General features: G+C 41.9%; 1 protein-coding gene and 1 non-coding gene across 2 annotated transcripts in view; both read left to right on the forward strand.

Moving 5' to 3' along the window:
* The window catches only part of OSBPL10 (oxysterol binding protein like 10), a 246,816-nt gene that overhangs the window by 98,272 nt on the left and 126,954 nt on the right, over nucleotides 1-21,590 (forward strand). The window contains exon 4 of the mRNA XM_038761397.1: nucleotides 5,919-6,110. Coding sequence (XP_038617325.1) covers nucleotides 5,919-6,110 — 192 coding nt within the window. The remainder of the gene's footprint in view (nucleotides 1-5,918; nucleotides 6,111-21,590) is intronic.
* Nucleotides 12,238-12,375, forward strand: LOC119924788. The gene has a single exon (XR_005449483.1). It is a non-coding gene; the product is annotated as a small nucleolar RNA SNORA7 (small nucleolar RNA).

A 21,590-nucleotide genomic window follows, 5' to 3' on the forward strand; every position in this document is an offset into this window, starting at 1 on the left:
TGCTCTGCACACAGTAAGCACTCAGTAAATATGACTGATAGGAAGGCAGGTACTGCCACCCACTAGAAAGCACCATCCATTTAGTTGTGATTTCAAGCAAGAATACCCTGATTCGCTGTTCCAGTTTTTTTTTTTTTCAGAAACCTAGCGTGTCCTGGCTTACCCTTGTGGCAGACTAGGGCTGAGAAGATCTCATGAATCAGAGAATTCCCCCAATTTATGTCACCCTGTAGAACAGATAGTGCTGATCACTTTCTTGATTCAGGGTGATCCACAGGTGTTTCTGCAGGTGGCATCAGTCCTGGAGGTTGGATGGATGCCTACAGTGGCTCAGTGGAAAGAGCCCGGGCTTTGGAGTCAGAGGTCATGGGTTCGAGTCCCAGCTCCGCCACTTGTCAGCTGTGTGACTTTGGGCAAGTCACTTAACTTCTCTGGGCCTCAGTTCCCTCAACTGTAAAATGGGGATAAAGACTGTGAGCCCCCCGTGGGACAACCTGATCACCTTGTAACCTCCCCAGCAGTTAGAACAGTGCTTTGCACATAGTAAGCGCTTAATAAATGCTATCATCTTCATCATCATCATCATTACAGGTGCTGGAAGTTCTGTTTTCTGGGTACAAATGACATAGTCGTTACTCTTGGGGAGCCCCCAGTCTGAAGTACAACCAAAGCTCAGAGGAGCTGTAATAATAATAGTAATAATGATGGCATTTGTTAAGCACTTACCAAGTGCAAAGCACTGTTCTAAGCGCTGGGGACGATACAAGGTGATCAGGTTGTCCCACGGTGGGCTCGCAGTCTTAATCCCCATTTTACAGGTGAGTTAACTGAGGCACAGAGAAGTTAGTGACTTGCCCGAAGTCACACAGCTGACAAGCGGCGGAGCCGGGATTTGAACCCGTGAACTCTGACTCCCGGGCCCTTGCTCTTCCCACTGAGCAACGCTGCTTCTGTAGACGGACAGTAATTTTTGGTTGACTCTTAACTGGGCCAGAAGTTGAAAGAGAATTCTTTTGGTTTGAGATGCCTCGCCTCCTCCTACCTCACCTCACTTCTCTCCTTCTACAACCCAGCCCGCAGCCTCCGCTCCTCTGCTGCTAATCTCCTCACTGTGCCTTGTTCTCACCTGTCCCGCCGTCAACCCCCGGCCCACGTCCTCTCCCTCCACATATCCGCCAAACTAGCTCTCTTCTTCCCTTCAAAGCTCTACTGAGAGCTCACCTCCTCCAGGAGGCCTTCCTAGACTGAGCCCCCTTTTTCCTCTCCTCCTCCCCATCCCTCCCCTCTTGCCCTACCTCCTTTCCCTCCCCACAGCCCTTATATATATTTGTACAGATTTATTACTCCATTTTACTGGTATATGATGTTTACTATTCTATTTATTTTGTTAATGATGTGCATATAGCTATAACTCTATTCTGATAGTTTTGACACCTGTCTACATGTTTTGTTTTGTTGTATGTCTCCCCTTCTATCAATCAATCAATCAATCGTATTTATTGAGCGCTTACTGTGTGCAGAGCACTGTACTAAGCACTTGGGAAGTACAAGTCGGCAACACATAGAGACAGTCATCATCATCATCAATCGTATTTATTGAGCGCTTACTGTGTGCAGAGCACTGTACTAAGCGCTTGGGAAGTACAAGTCGGCAACACAAAGAGACAGTCCCTACCCAACAGCGGGCTCACAGTTTGGAATGGGGAAACAGAGAACAAAACCAAACATACTAACAAAATAAAATAAATAGAATAGATATGCACAAGTAAGATAAGTAAATAAATAAATAGAGTAATAAATATGTACAAACATATATACATATATACAGGTGCTGTTGTTGGGTAGGGACCATCTCTATATGTTGCTGACTTGTACTTCCCAATACCTTAGTACAGTGCTCTGCACACAGTAAGCGCTCAATAAATACAATTGAATGAATTCCAGTTCTTGTGTGCATACTTTCAGGATTTCTAAAAAACAAAAAAAACCCCAATCAATCAACCAGTCGTATTTATTGAGCGCTTACTGTGTGCAGAGCACTGTACTAAGCGCTTGGGAAGTACAAGTTGGCAACATATAGAGACAGTCCCTACCCAACACTGGGCTCACAGTCTAAAAGTACAAGTACAGTATTGATGCACATTACTGCTACACAGAACACGAGAGAATAACTGTTAAGGATTCACATCAGAGATGTGGAAAAATGTTTTTTAATGAAGCGCATATGATAAGAAAGACTTCACAACCCTTTTTACAGAAACCTTTCTGTAAATGGATTAGTTAATGCCCTAAATATCTTGTGGGTTAGTAGCCAATCATTCATATCTGATTTCTCTCTTGAAATGCAGTCTTCAGTGTGAGATACTGAAGGGTTAGTAGTGGAATTTGTTTATTGGATGCTGTAGATAAGAATAGTGTTTCTGTAGTATCTAGAGTACTCTGACGAAAGGGTATTCTTAATATGAAATGATGAGAAGAGGAAGGCTTTTTCCTTCAACCTAAAATGTGAGAAGTGCTAGAGGTAATGACCATAAGACACTAAGGCCTTGTTATCAGAAATGTGTTTATTGAGCTGTAGGAAATTAAAATGACTTCTTAATTACACAGGAAATCTCAGAAATTTTACACCAAAATGGAAACTGTTTTTGTTTCAGTTGTTTATCAATTGTGGTTGATGCGAGTTAGCATAGGGGTGGTTTTATTCCACTCTGGAACAATTGTGATTGTGGTAATATTGCTATAATCATTTTTGACTTCAAAGCATTCAGTCACTCAATTAGAATAATTGCTAGATGACCTTGGGATTAAAAAGGATGAGGTTAAGATGGTTTTTATAACTAAAGAAGTTAATGGAAGAGAATATGCAATGAAGCATATACTAAAAATCGTGACTTTCTAGTTTTCCCTTTTTTTTGTCATTGTTGCTATATCAACCTGAGACACCGAGATATCATTTGAGAAGAAACTGAGTACTGGACGTGATTGTAGTTCTCAGCCTATTGATTAATGCAAGCCAAGTCAACTCTTTCAACTCCAAAACACCAGTCTTATTTAAATGTTGTCTCGACATTGCAACTTGTATGTCACTGAAACTGCCACATAAATTGCTGGCAGTACCCAGTTGCAGTCTTCCAGAACGTCACTTTAAGGAAAACTTGCATTCAGTACACACTGTATCCATCACCACAAATATGCATAGTAGTTTTTTTTTCTGACATTGCATTGCGCTGAGTTCACGCAGACTCATGTTGTCGGAACAGCATTCTCTAATATGGCTGTTGTATCCCAGCCAAAAAGCTCAGTAAAAGTGTGGATTCAGGACATAGTGAGTGTTCTTACTTAATAACAAGATCAAAAGTACCCTTTTTCACTATTTTTTTTTAGGTGTGTTTAACTTAAGGAACCCACTTGCCATTTGGGGTCTTTGCTTTCATACTTCTGTCATTTAGAAATCAGTACATTTATTCCCTCTAGGGAAAAAGGGAATGAAATGAAATTACATTTTGGTACTATAAATTAATTTTATTTAAGCAAAATGCTGCCTATTTTGGTACTCAACTTCCCTTTTGCCTTGGGGATCAATTTATATTTGCTCTCTAACATACTGTTTAGCCTGTGTTTTCTTTGTTGGGATATACTTAAAGGCAATAGGGAAGAAGTGCAGTTCAGGGTGTGGATTCCATAGGAATTGGTGACTCTGTCTTTAAAGAGGGGATAAATTTTGCTGTTGGAAGTCTTTTCAGAAGTCGTGGTAGTTGCTAGAAATCCATTTTCAGTAGAGTTTTGAACATTCCACATAGAAACAGAGCCACCATCCTCTCTTCCCAAACCTCCCTTCTTTAAAGTGGTCTTCCTTTATCCTCTCACATTCTTATTTAAAGACTTGATGAGGGACTACTTAGAAACTAGGACAATTTTGTATTATTTCCATAGTCTGAATGAAATTATCCAAAAGTGTACTATATTACTGTAGTACTCTAGAGCCCTCAACTTGAAAAAAAAAATCCTCCTGGACTGCTATTGATACCATGCCAGGAATACAAGCATTTTAAGAATCGAAAGGCTAGGAAGTCATCATACTTTGCATTTATGCACTAAGGAAATAATAATAATTCTGGTATTTGTTAAGCGTTTACTATCTTCCAGGCACTGTTCTATGCCCTGGGGTGGATACAAACAAATTGGGTTGGACACAGTCCCTGGTCCATGTGGTGCTCACAGTCTCAATCCTCATTTTATAGATGAGGGAACTGAGGCACAGAGAAGTGAAGTGACTTGTCCAAGGTCACACAGCAAACAAGTGGCAGAGCTGGAGTTAGAACCCCTAACTTTCTGACTCCAAGGCTCGTGCTCTATCCATAATGCCATACTGCCTAAATGAGTTTAAAATTGAAGAATTCAACCCATAAATTCAAGTTGAATTTGCTTATTTCCTAATTTGGGAGACAGCACACTCTGATGGAAAGAGCTCGGGCCTGGGAGTTGAAAGACCTGGGTTCTGGTTCTGCTTCTGCCACTTGCTTGCTTTGTAACCTTGGTAAGTCTCTTAACTTCTCTGTATCTTTCTTTTCCTCATCTTTAAAACAAGGATTAAATGCCTGTTCTCCCTCTCTCATAGACTGTGAGTATCGGGTGGGACAGAGAATTTGCCCGATTTGATTATATTGCATCTACCCCACTGTTTATTACAATGCTTGGCCTGGAGTGTGTGCTTAAATGCCATCATTATTGTGGGGAGCAGCCTGTTAGCCTATTCTGGCTTATCGATTGTAATATCCCTGGAGTATTTCTTAGGTTTCCTATTCATCTCTTAATGTAGTGGAGTACTAGGAATGGGAAAAAGTGGAGAGCTTTTAGCCTTAATCCCCCTGTTGTTTGTAAACTATCTTACTGAGTTGAGGGATGTTAATCTCAGTGCCACTGGTGAAAGCATTTTGGTTTGGATTAATGGGATGTGACTTAGCATGACAGCCTTTATTTCATGATTACACTGTCAGAGAGCCACAGAGGAGTGGTTTGGCTCCTGGGAATTATCTGATTAGATAATGCAGAGTAAAGCCTTTTGGGCAGGGAAGATTTTATTAATGATGAATTCTCCCCAGTTTCCTTGAGGTGATTCTCTGCTATGCTTTCGATATTCAACAGTGATCTCAGATGCCGTGGACTTTAGCTTCACTAGCAATTTGATTATTCAGCTGTAGGTAGCATTTTGCTCCAAACATGACTCCTTTTTTGAGTTTTGATTTACTTAGCAGAACTGCTGAATATACTGATTGTTTTACTTAACCTTCCTTTGTGGGTTCACTGTTGATCATAGTAGTTCATAGATTAGGGGCCGAAGCATCCATCACCTAAGACCTCAACTCTCTCCAAATGAGCATATTAAAACCACTTAAAAGCCACTAAAGAAACCCTTGCTTCCCACAGGCTGCCTGAGGTTAGGCTCTATAATAAGAATTCTTGAGTTTCAGCTAATAGGCTCTCAGTTTTAAGTCCAAGAAAACTGAATGCTCTAGCTTTGAGACATCCGAGAGTTGATGTACTTTCATCTACTGCTACATTAAAAAAGAAATTAAAAGCCGGGTTGGGAAAGTTAGGTTCTTTCTCAAGTCCAAAGTAAACTTCTGATGGTGTGAAAAGTGTGTTTGTGTGTGAGCTCTCCTAAGGGGAGGGAAGGGATCAGGCCCCAACTTTCCTAGAATTTTGGGAGGTTCACTTCTAGCAGGATTTCAGTACTTTGCCTGGTTCACTTACACTGAATTTCCAGGAATGCTGTAAAGGGCATTGTAGTTTGTGGCAGAAGCCTCTCCCTGGCTGGGGGAAAAAAGATGGAAAGCAAAAACGCAGTCGAAAAGCAGGAAATTGCTCTCCCATCTGGGGCCCAATGTTTAGCTTTTGACACCTGTTGCTTATTTTAGAGCACTCCATCCTTACGAAGCCGAAGCCTCACTTTGCTTCCTCCTGGAACACCCGATTCTGCATCTCCCAGTAGCCAGAGGCATCTAAATCCCGGGGGCCCCAGTGTTGTCACCATTACGCATCATAAGTCACCTGCAGCGGCCCGGAAAGTGAAGAACCAGTGTGCCGGTCAACTCCATGAAGTCAGAGAGGTAGGCTACGCTTTTATAACAACACTGCTCTTTCTTGATACTTAGTGCTGGAGATGTTGGACTAGCTGTAAGGTCGTGGTGGGCAGGGAATGTGTCTACCAACTCTGTTACATTGTACTCTCGCGAGCTCAGTACAGTGCTCTGCACAAGTGCTTAATAAATATGATTGATTAGGTCCTCTCATAATTGTTCGTCTTCCTTAAATGTGTCGGGTTTTGGTGCCCAGCAAGGAGCAGTCAGATCACAATTAGATCCTGATAGTTTTTCCATCTGAAACTAGCAGGGGGTCCTCTTTCTCGTAATAACTTTATTATTTATTTCCAAATAATTTTGACCCACCCTAAAAGGACAAATTGAAATTTTACATTGTTCTGTGCATCCTGTGTGTTTAAAATTAAGGATTTTTTAAAAAAATCAGATTTCCTGCCTTGAATGACAGCAGTGCATCGCACTGTGGAAAAACAATAAGATGCAGCCAATTCATGAGGGCAATGACCTAAATAGGTGAAGCTCTTAGCTTCTCATTGGTGTACTTTGGCTTGACATTCAGAAGCATTTTGTTCAGGTTTAACTGAGAATAATCCAGCAAACAAGCATACACTAGTGTATTCTCTCTTCTCCATTTCTAACTGAAAAATCAAAATACATTCATCAAAATGTCCAGTGCAGCTGACCTTAAATAGAGGTCCAATTTGTCTCCTGCATTCTCCTCTAGAGGAAACATCTAGCTCTGATTGATCCCTGACATGAATTAGTGGCTTTCCTTGCCGGAAAAATTCACTTTAGATTAACTTCTAAAAGGCCCCTGCCGTAAAGATGTGCCTGGGTGTTCTGAGCTCATAGCAGGATTGTATTTCTTAACCCTTCCCTGCCTCCTCCTCCCCTCCTCCCCAGTCCCCACCACCAAATTTGCTTTACAAACCTCCATCCTTACTCAGAGCAGCGTTCCCCTTAGACAGCTACCCCGTGGAATCTCCTCTGCCACACGTGCAGCTTGCTTGTAAGAAATAGCATTAGTAATTCCGACTCTGCCACGTGTCTGCTGTGTGACCTTGGGTAAGTCACTTCACTTTTTAGTTACCTCATCTGAAAAATGGGGATTAACACCCTGAGCCCCTTGAGGGATAGGGACTGTGTCCAACCCTATTTGCTTGTCTCCATCCCTGCATTCCCACTAGGCTGTAAGCTTGTTGCGGGCAGGGAATGTGTCTGTTTTTTGTTGACAGACACATATTCTCCCGAGCATTTAGTGCAGTGCTCGAAATGTAGTAAGCCCTCAAATATTATTGAATGAATGAATCAGCATAGTAAGCGCTTAACAAATACCACCGTTATTACAGTGCTAAGCGTTTAGCATGGTGTTCTGCGCACAGTAACTGCTCAGTCAGTAACTGCTGGGACAAGGGGCAACCCAGCCCACGCTGTGCTACCTCATCTGTCAGTCAGAGCTTCTTTGTAGCTCCTGATCAAGCTTGGATGATACCTTGGCAGATGTTTGGCAGTTCTACAGGGGATGGCAGATGAATGTTGGTGATGCAATAGAAGCCATCGGGTTGAACTTTATTGTATTCCTGCCACTGAAGCAGAACACTCTAAAGCACAAAGAGAATTTTTCATTCCATTGGATAGAACCACACCTTTTAAGTGTAGAGTTTGTACCAAAAACTTGATGTATCACCCTATTGGATGTATCACCCTAATAGTTGGAGATCTCCCTTGAGGTCTTTTGGTAATACTGTTGCACTTGGTGATTTAGGTGCAATCCACGGATTATCAACTTGGCCGAATCTCTTGTGCAAACCAGTAGAAATAGCCAGAACTAAATTAACCACTTATCATCTTTTGCTATAGTAGCACGACATCTATAGTAGATGGTTAAACTGCCTTTTAAATACCAGGATGCCTGGGGTTGTTTTCATAAATGTTGAAAAGCAGCAGAAAATTTCTGTGGGCCAAACCTCTGTCCCCTCCACTCTCTCCCTTCCCCCCTTCCTTCTCTCTCTCCTCCCTCCCCCTCGCCCCCTTCCACTTTTCTCCTTTTCCCATCATTTTCATTCCATTAATAAAAGAACTAATATCACCATTTTTTTGAGGCTCGCTAAGAGCTTCAGATAATAGTGGGAAGAAAATGTATTTTGTGGGTGAAATTTCACTCTTTCTCTCTCTATTTTCCCCAGTTGGCTGTTTCCTATCGGCTATAAGTTTAGCCCCTCTCTGCTTGCCTGCTCTAGCTGCCCAAACTTCCCTGTGGAAGGCTCCTCCAGAGTAGATGGGAAATACTTACTTTTATTAGTCCCCTCTCCAAAGAGATGGGGAGGGAGATGGTAGAATTCCAGTCACTTCTGATCACTGTAAAGGCGTCCTTCTGAATAGATATGGTCCCATAAGGAGTCTGTCGGGCAAAGATTGCTCTTGTTTTTGGGAAGATCAGAAATGCCATTTGCCAGAGCTTTCTGGTTGGTAAATTGCTGGGTGCAGCTAAGGGTTTGTTTAACTTTACTTCCTGTAGTGTATATCCCTTTATAAAAAAAGCGGTTTCCCTTCTTTTCTCATTCAGCAAATATGAGTGAACAGGTTCCTTCTAAGTGTCATTTCCACTCATGCTTTAATCCTCAGCTGCTAAACCGTTATTCTCACATCTAATTTTATCCAGACACACTCTCAAACTGAGATAGAATTGAAGCGTGCTACATTGAATAGCAGTGCTTTCCTGCCCAGTTTCCATTTTTGCCTCTTCTTGTTCAAGGAATCAATACTATTACAAGTTTTTGAAAGAAGTTATTTGCTAAGCTTGATTTCATTTTGAGGAGAATGCCTTGTCTTGTGTAACAACACATCAATTTTTGGATTACATTGGAAGTCTTGGGTGGGTAGGAAAAAGACACATTTTCAAACTTCACCTTAAAATTAAACAGAAACCTTTTTTCCTCTCCTTTTGAATGCTAACAAGATGTGGTTAAAGCTTTAATATACTGCATTTACAAAATTGTTTAAAACCTGTTAGGGAAATCATTTTGAATGGTAGAACTGTAGGGAAAGATTTCATCCTGCCCATAAACCTAAAACACACAATCATTACCAGTGTAAGAAAGAGGTACCTGAGATGAAAGCTCTGTATTGACCAGTTGTCTCCTCTGTCCATATTTTGTTTATGGTATTTAAGTGCTTACTATCTGTCAAACACTGTTCTAAATGCTGGGGTAAGTGCAAGTTAATTAGGTTGGATATAGTCCCTGTCCTGCATGGGGCTCACAATCTAAGTAGGAGAGAAAACAGATATTCAATCCTCATTTTTCAGTTGAGGGAACCAAGGCACAGAGAAGTTAAGTGATTTGCCCAAGGTCGCACAGTAAGCAAATGGCAGAGCCGGGATTAAAGCCCAGGTCCTCTGATTCCCCTGCCTGTGCCCTTTCCACTAGGTCATCCTGGGAATATTGGCTCACTTCACCCATTATTCCCCAGTTTGCGCACTCTGTGCCTCCCAAGAACATGGTATCTTGCTCTTGACCCTCTCACCTCTGTCTCCTTTCTCATTCTTTTCCCCTCCCGTGGAACTCCCTCTCTCCTATAAATTCCTCAGGCTACGGCCCTCCTCAACCTGTGCAGCCATCCTAAAATTCTCTGTTCTCCAGGAAGTCTCTCCCGCTTAATTCTGGATGTTTTCATCTATCCTCAGGCTCTTCCTTATATACTGATAAATAGTTCAGTGGTAGATATTGGTCTCTGTGTGTATCCTATCATGTTTCTGTTACAACCAAATCTATCCTTGCTGTTCCTCCTGCTTCCCCTATTTGCGAGTAATTTGTGTCTACCTGTTCCCCCCCACCCACCCCAACTAAATTGTATGTTTCTTAAGAGTTAGTACTGTGCCCTTGTCTTCTGTTGTATTCTCTGCACACAACATGCTCTCTCTCACCTGCACATGAGGTAAGAGAGAGAATTGTATTTGTCGAGTGCTTATTGTGTGCAGAGCACTATACTAAATGCTTGGGAGAGTAAAGTACCACAGAGTTCATGGCATGTTCCCCATATAAAATTCATGGCAATCATACTTGGTTAAGATGCCTTTCAATTAAGGATATTTAAAATCAATTTATAGGCCTACTCAGAAGTGATAGCTGCATTTGAAACTGCATAAACCATACATCAGTGGGTATTATGAGGCTGCTTATCCATGATTCAGAGTCTACAAGAGGGATCTGGAATTACTAGTCTTCTACAGTTTGTGAAAAGTTACTGGTACCAGACTGAACCAAGGTGTGGCTATTCATGTGGGTAAGAAGGAACAGATCTAGAAAATGTACCAGAAGGAAAAAATAGCAGGACTTAGTGGCAGACTTAAAGGCAGAACCATAAAATGACACTAACTTTTCTGGATTCTGGGAAAGGGAGGAGGATGGTGGAGTCGCCCAGGATGGCATGGGTTTGGGAGGAAAAATGAGAAGTTTTCTTTTAGCCATGTTGCAGTCCAAGTCAGCTACACAATTTTCAGGTTTCCTGTTTTTTTTTCAACTGCAAGTTCCTAGTGGATTTTTCTAACAACTTTGTCACTCCCTTGCCAGATAAACAGTGGCTTATTTGGAAGAAAGGTGAGGAATGACAATAATGCATCATAGTCCCAAACTTTGATCATCGTCAGTAGTATTTATTGAACAGTTACTCTGGGCATAGCACTGTACTAAATACTTGGGAGCATATAATAGGGATAGTAGTTTTTTTTGGTGTGTCCCACTCACCTGAATCAGTACAGCGTCAGTATGTGTGAGAGTGCCATTAATTCTCGGGGTGGGTAAAACCTTACGGAGGCTTGGAATTGCTTTTATAAAGCTGGAAGGGGAGGAAAGCATAAAAAAGTGGTGTAGTAAGCCACCATTATGGCTTGTTGCATCTCTTGTTGCATTATGGAATGATTTCCTTTTGAGGGTGGAAGGTGACGCTATAGACCGCGAGCAGCTTTTAAATCATCATCATCATCATCATCATCAATCGTATTTATTGAGCGCTTACTATGTGCAGAGCACTGTACTAAGTGCTTGGGAAGTACAAATTGGCAACATATAGAGACAGTCCCTACCCAACAGTGGGCTCACAGTCTAAAAGGGGGAGACAGAGAACAAAACCAAACATACTAACAAAATAAAATAAATAGAATAGATATGTACAAGTAAAATAAATAAATAAATTATTTAAATAATACCCCGAGCTTGGTTTTGTGGAGTCAAAACCCCAGGCCCGAATCCTTGGTGGGTAGTGACAATATAAATCATTAGGCAGCGTAATGCTCCTTCAGGGAGGAGTGTTACTCATTTGGATTAAAGTCTAAATCTCCCTAATGGTGCAGAGAAGAAAAAATGAGGTCCTTGATCATTAAAACAACCCAAATGAATTGCAAATCAAAGAGTTCTGGTAGCTTCAGAACTTGAAGTCATATTAAAAATTGAGTAATCATAGAAACAGTGCTTTTAAAAATAGTAAACTTCAGTGGAATTAGTGTGACATAGGCTCGGGAGTCACAGGAGCTGGGTTCTGATCCAGGCTCCACCATTTTCTTGCTGTGTGACCTTGGGTAAGTCACTTCACTTCTCTGTTCCTCAGGTTCCTCAACTGTAAGATGGGGATTCAAACCTGTTCTCCCTCCTACTTAGACCATGAGCCCCGTGTGGGACAGGTACTGTGTCTGACCCGATTAACTTGTATCTGCTCCCTTGTTTAAAGCGGTGTTTGACACATAGCACTGATCAAATGCCATTAAAAAAAGGACAAAAAAGGTGCTGTTTTCCAGTGTTTAATGGGGGTAACCCTAGTAATATTAGAATTTATTGAATGCATACTGGGTGCAATGCATTGTCCCTGGCACTTGGGAAAGTACAGCAGGAGCAGGGACCCATTCTCTACCCCTGAGGAGTCTACATGCTAGTGGAGGGGGAGAGGGGAAAGCAGCAGACATAAAAGTACGAACAAGCAGTGGTCAGTGATTGTGAGTAGATGTAGGAATATACGTGTATGCGCATGTGCTATGAGTAGGTCTAAATGCCAGAGCCGAACTGTAGATTCTGAAGAGACTTCCTTGAAAATGGAGACTTGCCAAACTTAGGGAAATAATTTGGACTTGGCCAGGAAAGCTGTTCCCCTCTCAGAATTGCACTTGGAGAGTTTCCAGGACTCTACCAGTTTTGACTGTGGGAGGGAGAGTCAAGCGGAGGCCTACCCATTCCATTCCTAGCTTGGGCAGTGGCTAGCGAGTGGAAGGCAATCTGCTACAAGTTAAAACTCACCTGTGCTGGGCAGCAGCGGCATGGGAGAAGTCGAGGGCGGAGACTCAAGTTTACTGCGCAGAAGGCATTGGTAAACCGCTTCCGTATTTAGACCAAGAAGACTCTATGGTTACACTACCAGAACGATTGCAGATGGAGGTGGGGCGTATTGAGAGAGATACGGCCATGGGGGTCGGAGACGACTCTACAGCACAAGACAAAACAAAGGAATCTGTAGAGATGTTCTAATGGGATAGAGGGGAAAAAACTGTCCCTGCTTTCAGCATTTATAATCTAATGCATGAGCTTGCAAGTGCATTTGCAGTATTTTAGGAGATAACCTGAGTTCTTTTAGTTCCAGTTTCCAATAATCCTGAATTCAAATAACTCCTGTAATTGGTCCCGTTTCATTGTCCCCAGCCAAGAACTAATGGGACGATTCTGTTCCATTTCTTTGTTTTTGTAAGAGGTGTTTTTATGCTGCGGGCTGGGGAAGAGAAAGAAAAGTGGATTCAGCTTCACTGTTCATTAATATTAATACTGCTGATAATAATAGCGTTAAGTACTTGTGTGCCAAGTCTTTTGCTAAGCACTTGGGTAAATGATCCTTTAATTTCTAATCCTAGGTGTTTTAGTTCTTTTCCATCATTGTTGGCACATCAGAAGAGTTGCCTGTGTGTGTCGTCTTGATTTTCTGTTGTGCCTTCCTCCGCTAGAAGAGGAATCGGTTTCTTGACACATTCACTAGTTCGATTACTTTGTGACACAGAATTTTAAATATGGAGTTAATTCACCCGGCTCTCGGACCTAGCTGAATCAGGTGGTAGGGTCAGTTTATTCAGGGGTCCCAACCTGATGTGTTTTCTTCAAATCTTCAGATTATGCTGCTTTACCTAGGAGATGATCATATTGGCACCTTTACTAGGATATTGAAGGCTGTGTCTCCACAGTTTTCCTGTGGTAAATACTAGACAGTGCAGTTAAGGGGATTGAAGTGGTATATTCATAGAACTGTTTTTTACTGGTGTCTAACTCTGGAAAGTGTGAGATGAAGGTAACATACCCTGTTTCACACTCACTGTATATTTAGTTATGTTGATTCACCCCTCTAATCTGTGAGCTCATTTGTGGGAAGGGATTGTCTCTCTTTATTGCTGCATTATACTTTCCTAAGTGCTTAGTACAGTGCTCTGCACACAGTAAGTGCTCAATAAATACGATTGAATGAATGAATGTTGATCAAACTGGCTAACTTCAGGGCCCAATTATTTGGGGTTTCCCATCTAGTTTTGATCCTGGCGCATTAGATTCATCTACTTTGTGAATTAGATAGGAAATCAAATTCAACATTTTACAATCAAATGTCAGTGAGAAAACCTTTACTTCTCCCAGCAGCAGACTTGTGGCGTTATAAAAGGCTAGGTTGCTTCCATTTAACATGTTGCCTTGAGAAGTGTGATGATGCATAAAGCAGGACCAATTCTGAAATGGATAGGTGATGGCAATTTTTCACAGAGGTGAAATCTATGCTTTAATTTTACAGACTGAATTAAATAAAAGAGAAAGCATGGTCTGTATTTTAAAATCTTAGATAGGGAGCACTAAAGAACAGGAACCTCTGGTAGTGGCTATGTGGGCCAAACCCAACTGCAGGTTGAAAATCTTTCATGGAATCTGTATTTGATGACACCGTTGATATGGGACTTGTTAGCCAGCTGAAATCAGTGAATCTGGTATTGTGTTTCAGTAAATATGATTGATTGATTGATTGCAATTGGGTACGGAGTCTGTGCCACGAGAACACATCCTGGAGTGTACTCTCCACTGACTGAAAGTTCACACTGTGGACAGATGTTGTCCCGAGGGACAGGTGACTCGGCATTTCCTCCTTCATCCCATTGCCAAGGGGCTGCCCAGCAACTCTCGAGGATGATGGTGTAATGGATAGAGCAGTGCCCTGGGAGTCAGCTCTGCCACTTGTCTTCTGGGCGACCTTGAGCATGTCACTTCACTTGTCTGTGCCTCAGTTACCTCATCTGTAAAATTGCGATTGAGACTGTGAACCCAACCTGGGACAGGGACTTTGCCCAATCCAACTCACTGGTATCCACCCCGGCACTTAGAACAGTGCCTGGTGCATAGTAAGTACTTAATAAATACCATAATTATTAATTACTATGAGATGGAAAAGCCTAAAATGCTAGCGTGACCCAATGGGTAGAGCACAGGCCTAGGAGTCAGGAGGACCTGGGTTCTAATCCCAGCTCTGCCACTTATCTGCTGTATGACCTTAACAAGTCACTTAACTTCTCTGGGCCTCAGTTATTGGAAAATAGAGATTAAGATTGTGAGCCCCATGTGGGACATGGACTGTGTCCAACCTTATTACTTTGTATCTACCCCAGTGCTTTGAACAGTGTTCAGAACCTAATAAGTGCTTAACAAATACCACTGAAAGAAAAAAAAACGATATGCTCCCAAGTGCTTAGTACGGGGCTCTGCACATAATAAGTGATCAATAAATATGATGGATGGATTGATATACTGACACCAGCATTTCTGGGTAGTCTCAGAGTTTGTCTTGGGAAGTTTAACCCTTATATCTTTAGATATCATACCCTGATAGATAGATTTTGGCCAAAGAATGGCATTTTCTTCAGGAAAATATATTTGTCCTGAACAGACTCAGCCTTTGAATGCTTCTCATATCATAACTTTTCTAAATTTAGGCTCATAATTTTTATGTGTTTTCACCTATTACCAGTACAACTTTATGTATTAATAAAAATTAAATGTGTGCCATAAGTTTTAACGACGTATAGAATTACTTGGTGTGGCTGTGAAATTTAACTTCCAAACTGTGGTTAGTTATATTGCTTTCCTTGCTGCAAGACTGTTAGGTTTTATTGGGATACGGCTGGTTCAACAAGCTGTGGCATCTTGCTATCTCCCCCTTGCAAAGGAAGAACAGAGTTCTGGGGTGCATGAATAAGGAAATACATTTTAGTTGGAAAGTCTGACATAAATTAGAAGACTCAAGCCAGTTTCAATAATCTAAAGAATGTAGGATATAGGTAAATGGTAAGTAACCTCTGTTGCATGTGTAATATAGTTTGAAGCTGGAGACCAAAGTACGTATTTGGTGTTGATCTACAAACAGTGGCAGTTCCAGTAAAGAGAGGAAAAACCTTATTCTGGAATTAAGACCCAGATAAGTACATTTGTTTGACGTGTTAGTAATAGAGGGCAGAGTGTATTTGTTTGCTTTTACTTTCATTTGAGATGATTGTTAAAACTCCACAAAATGAAACCCTTAGAGCTTCCATGGACATGAACCTTTTTTTTTTTTCCTCACTTGAGATTTAATGCATTCCCCAACCTCATGCTTTATACCTTCCTAATGAACTGATACTTGCAAGAGAAGCCGTGTGGCCCAGTGGAAAGAGCACAGGCCTGAGAGTCAAAAGACCTGGGTTCTGTTCCAAGCCCTGCCATTTGTCTGCTGTGTGACCTTGGGCAAGTCACTTCACTCCTCTGTGCCTCAGTCACCTCCTTTGCAAAATGGAGTTTAAGACTGTGAGCTCTACATGGGACATGGACTGTGTCCATCCTTATTAGCTTGGGTATACCCCAGCGCTTAGTACGGTGCCTAACACAGAGTGAAGTGCTTAAGAATTTCTTTAAAAAATAAAAAAAATGAAAAGTCCCACCTAAACTATCCCCAGCTTCCTCCTTGGCTCTGAGACTCTTGTTGTCCTTGGATGAGGGACCTTGTGGCTTCATCCCTGCTGCTCTATCAAAGGACCCTTGTGTCCTTTGGAGGCTCATCCTCTCCTGTGAATCATGGGGGGCTCTTGCATCTGTAAATCATTGACCCAGAAGATGATGATAATAATAATTGTGGTATTAAGCATTTACTAAGTGCCTAGTACTGTTCTAAGCGCTAGGGTGGATACAGGCAAATCGAGTTGTGATCCCACATGGGGATCACAATCTTAATCCCCATTTTGCAGATGAGGTAACGAACACCCAGAGAAGTTAAGTGACTTGCCCTAGGTCCTACAGCAGACATGTGGTGGAGCTGGGATTACAACCCAGATCCTTCTGACTCCCAGGTGTTTTTATTAGCGAATCTCTCCTGATGCCTATTTCAGTCTCAACCACTCCATGTGAATTTGGAAGGGCTCTTGATTGCTTACCTTCCTGACTCGGATTGAAACTTAATACTAATAATAGCAATAATAATAATTATGGTACTTGTTAAGTGCTTACAATGTGCCAGGCACTGTTCTAAGCACTGGGGTAGATTTAAGTTAATCAGTTTGGTTACATCCCCTGTCCCACATGGGGCTCACACTCTTAATAGTAAGCGCTTAATAAATGCCATTATTATTATTATTAATCCCCATTTTACAGATTAGATAACTGACTCCCTTAGAAGTGAAGTGACTTGCCCAACATCACACAGCAAGCATGTGGTGAAGTCAGATTAGAAACCAGGTCCTTCTGACTCCCAGCCTGTGCTGTAGCCACTAAGCCACACCACATCTCTTACTTTGCTCCCTGGATCTCGGATCAGTATCGTCATTGCCCAGGATTTATTGAGGACACACAGTGTCTTCATCAATCAGTTGTATTGAGTACTTACTGTGTGCAGAGCACTGCACTAAGCACTTGGGAGAGTACAGTATAACAGGTTTGGTAGGCCTGTTTCCTACTCACAAGGAGTTTACAGACTAGATAAATTGAGGCTTCAATTAAAATTTATACTGGCCAAATTTAAGAAAATTATCTAGATAGGGCAAGGGATAAGCTAACTGTGGGCAGGGAATGTGTCTGGTTATTGTCATATTGTACTCTCCCAAGCTCTTAGTACAGTGCTCTGCACATAGTAAGTGCTCTATATATATGGTTGAATGAATGAATGAATGAATCCGTGGAAAAGGTCAAAGGAGAAGGCAAGAAACCATCCCCGCTATCCAGAGTTGGTCATCCACTGGAGGAGCTAAATATCTGTATGCAAATGTGTATGCAGTTTACATGGTGGCATGCTATGTTCTTTTTGGTATGGTTTCTGAAAGCTATGATTTCAACTGGAGTGTGTTCTTTGTACAGTTCTCATAGTATGATGCTACTTTATAACTGAATAGCTCTTTTTATTGACATCAGCTTTCTACAGAAAGTAAGTGTGAGGGTCGGATCCTTCCTTTCGAAGAAAAATCAAAGGAGAGGAAACTGGAGCTGAGTCTACCGTGATTTAGTACTTCCTAGGTTGCAAAATTGAAGATTGTGTAATTGCACCAGTCCTGTAGAAAAGCAAAAACATTCCGGCTTACACTTTCTTTTTGAACTAACATAATTCACTTTCCCAGCAATCAATCAAACATATTTGCCTGGATCATTTTTCTACAAAAACATTCAGGACATGTCCCCCCGCTCCTCAAAAGACTCCAGTGATTGCCCCTCCACCTCCATATCAAACAAAAACTCCTCACCATTGGCTTTAAAGCACTCCACCACCTTGCCCCATCCTACTTCACTTCACATCGCTCCTTCTACGACCCAGCCTACAAACTTAGTTCCTTTAGTGCTAACCTTCTCAATGTGCCTCAGTCTTGTCCGTCTTGCCGCCAACCCCTAGCCCACATTTTGTCTCTGGCTTGGAACACCCTCCCTCCTCAAATCCAAAAGACAATTACTGCCCCTTCAAAGTCTTATTGAAGGCACATCTCCTCCAAGAGGCCTTCCCTGACCGGTCCCCACTTTTCCTCATGTCCGACTCCCTTCTGCATCACCCTGCCGTGCTCCCTTTGCTCTCTCTCCTGGCCCAGCACTTATGTGCATATCTATTATTTTATTTATTTGTATTGATGTCCGTCTCCCCCCCTCTAGACTGTAAGCTCCAAGTGGGCAGGGAATGTCACTGTTTATTGTTGTATTGTGCTCTCCCAAGTGCTTAGTACAGTGCTCAGCACCCAGTAAGTGCTCCATAAATATGATTGAATGGATGAATATTGAGCACTTACTGTGTAAGTGTACTAAGTGCTTGGGAGAGTACAAAATAACAAAGCTGGTAGAAACATTCCCTGCCTGCAAGGAGGTTGCCACTTCTCTGCTGTGTGACCTTGGGCAAGTCACTTTACTCCTCTGGACCTCAGTTACCTCATCTCTAAAGTAGAAATTAAGACTGTGAGCCCTGTTTGGGACAGGGACTGTGTCCAACTTGATTAACTTGTATCTACCCCTGCGCTTAGTATGGTGCCTCATAGTAAGTGCTTAACAAATGCTATATTAAAAAAGAAAAAAAGAAGTCTACCCTGAGAAAGGTCTCACCTCCCCCAGCATAGTTTCCCTCCCAGTGCTTCACCTATGCATTTAATCTCTCTAATCACTTAGAAACTCACCTCACCCCCCAGCAGTTACGTACATATCTTTATAGTCCATTGCATCCTTTACCTGTAATTTGGTTATTCCTGCTGTTACAGTATGCTTGCTGTTTAGATATGTAGAGGACTGCATGTTCATTTATGGCTTTATCTCAAAGTCTTAAAATATTTCCTCCTAAAATAATATTGATATGTTCTGATGGTAATTTTTAATGATTTGATGCAAATATAAATGCATCTTCAGGGTTTCTACAATTATTAAGTAACTGTCAAGACCTGGTATATCCTAATGCCTCAAGGTGTTTTATCTGATGATTTTATTATCTTGGCCATTCACATTTTAAGTCAGAAAGATGCTTTAGAAATTACACTTGGCCACTGCCATTTTGTGTGTCTGACCTGATTATCTTGTTAGTGAACTTAGTACAGAGCTTGGCACATAACAGGTAGTTAATTATAACTGTGGTATTCATTTTATTTGAGGTCAAAATTAATAGGGAGCTCTGGGCTCCCAAAAGCTATAAAATCTGTCAAGCTACTGTTAGAAAGCCTTTTGCATTTTAGTGTCACGTTTATGGTAAATACTGAGTGGTGTTTCCAAGAGTTGTAATGTGTTTGATTTATGTCCTTACTCAGTACTTGTGTATATGTGCATTTTTCATATTTCTGTTTCTTTCTCCCCGGTAAACATCTCGTGGGCAGGAAATGTGTCGTGCTTCTGTCATAATAATAATGATGGCGTTTGTTAAGCGCTTACTATGTGTGAAGCACTGTTCTAAGCGCTGGGGGGGAATACAAGGTGATCAGGTTGTCCCATGTGGGGCTCACAGTCTTAATCCCCATTTTACAGATGAGGGAACTAAGGCTACAAGGTGATCAGGTTGTCCCACGTGGGGCTCACAGTCTTAATCCCCATTTTACAGATGAGGGAACTAAGGCTCAGAGAAGTGAAGTGACTTGCCCAAGGTCACACAGCAGACATGTGGTGGAGGCGGGTTTCATTCATTCATTTCATTCATTCAATCGTATTTATTGTGCTCTTACTGTGTGCAGAGCACTGCACTAAGCGCTTGGGAAGTACAAGTTGGCAACATATAGAGACGGTCCCTACCCGATAGTGGGCTCACAGTCTAGAAGGGGGAGACAGACAACAAAACAAAACATATTAACAAAATAAAATAAATAGAATAGTAAATATGTACATTATTACTATTACTATAGCAACCCATGACCTGTGACTCACAAGCCCGGGCTCTTTCCACTGAACCATGCTGTTTCTCCCAAGCACATAGCCTAGGCCACTGCACTCGGTAGGCTGTCAGTAATGCCTTTACTGTTATTACTAAAGTGGAAAAGGATGTGCTCCCCAAAATGGCATTGGGGAACGTTGAGTTACTGTAACCACATTGTACATGTGTCCTGAAGTAAATTAGCCAGTGGAAACAACAGTTAATCTTATTTTAGGATTTCTTTTTATTTGATAGGCCAAGGTACATGGACTATTAGGCAGTTCATCACTCTCAGAACTATTGAATTTTTTTTTTTTTTAATTCATGGGATCAAAAAACTGGGTCAGATGGTCCAGGATACTGGAAAAGCCTAGTGGGCCACTGTCTATGTGAGTCACATTTGGCCCAAGTGACTCATGAGAGCCCCTTCACTGCTGGCCATTGGGCTACTCTTCTGACTGGCTCTCAGCAGCGTTGGTTTGGTAGATGGAAGTAAAAGGGATTCCGCTCCTCAGTTAACCTCTGTGCCACCTCAGCCCTGACCAGGAATTCCCAGTAAGAATTTCAGGGCCACTCTGATGAGAAGACAGTGTTGACAGGAATCCCATTCTGCATAGACTGTAGTCAGGATGGGAGCCAGAGGTTTCGAGAGCTTTTTTTTTTTAAAAAAAATATTGATAATTTAGGAATGGATACTGTAAATGTAGTGTGTTTCTTCCACCCCTGTAAAGGAGAGTAGGGGAATTTAGGATTGACTGAGGTAGCAAAATGCCAGTCAAACTGACCATTTCTCCCTTGACTCTCCTTTTCTCCTTGCTGCCTTGCAGGGTCAGCTGTGGTTTTCCTTTCAGTCGCCTCTGTCCTTCCTCCAGGCCTCTTTACTGACAGTCACCATTTTTTCTTGCTACTTTGTTTATCGCATCGGAGAGTAGCATTGTCAATTTTGAATTAGTGAAGTCTGAACTCTTTTTCAATAGGGTACAGTGAATGTGTGTTTCTCTACTGCGCATTTGTCTGGTTCCTTAGCTTTACTTTCCTGTGATCTCTGCTTGTCTCTCTAGTTCTCAGTCTATTTGAATCATCATCAGTCATATTTATTGAGCGCTTACTATGTATCATTAGTGTTCATTGAGTGCCTACTGCAGAATACTAAGTTGCAAATGTTACAAGACCTGATCCCTACCCTCAAGGAGCTTACAGTCTAGTGGAGACAACAGTCTAAGAGGGGAGACAAATACTTAGATATACTTCAGATGAGTGTGTGTGTGTGAGACAGAGAAATGGAGTATATTAGATTTATGCAGAGGTGCTATGGGGGTTAGAATTTAAGTCGTTAAATGGCACAGAGGGGCTGAAATGGCAGTTGGGGGAACATGAAGTGGTGATATTAGTTAGAGATTACGGAGGGGAAGGAAAGGCTCCTGAAGGAGATGTGATCTCAGAAGGGCTTTGAAGATGGGGGAGAGTTATGCATGGTTTATCGGATATGAAGGGTGAGGGAGTTCCAGTCTGTGGGGAGGATGTGAGCAAGATGATGGTGTTGGGAGAGATGAGAGCTAGGCCCAACGGGTAGGTTAGTTTTAGAAGAATGGACATTGTGAGCTGAGGCAT

Source organism: Tachyglossus aculeatus, chromosome 2 (genome assembly GCF_015852505.1).
Source record: "Tachyglossus aculeatus isolate mTacAcu1 chromosome 2, mTacAcu1.pri, whole genome shotgun sequence".
Taxonomy (NCBI): domain Eukaryota; kingdom Metazoa; phylum Chordata; class Mammalia; order Monotremata; family Tachyglossidae; genus Tachyglossus; species Tachyglossus aculeatus.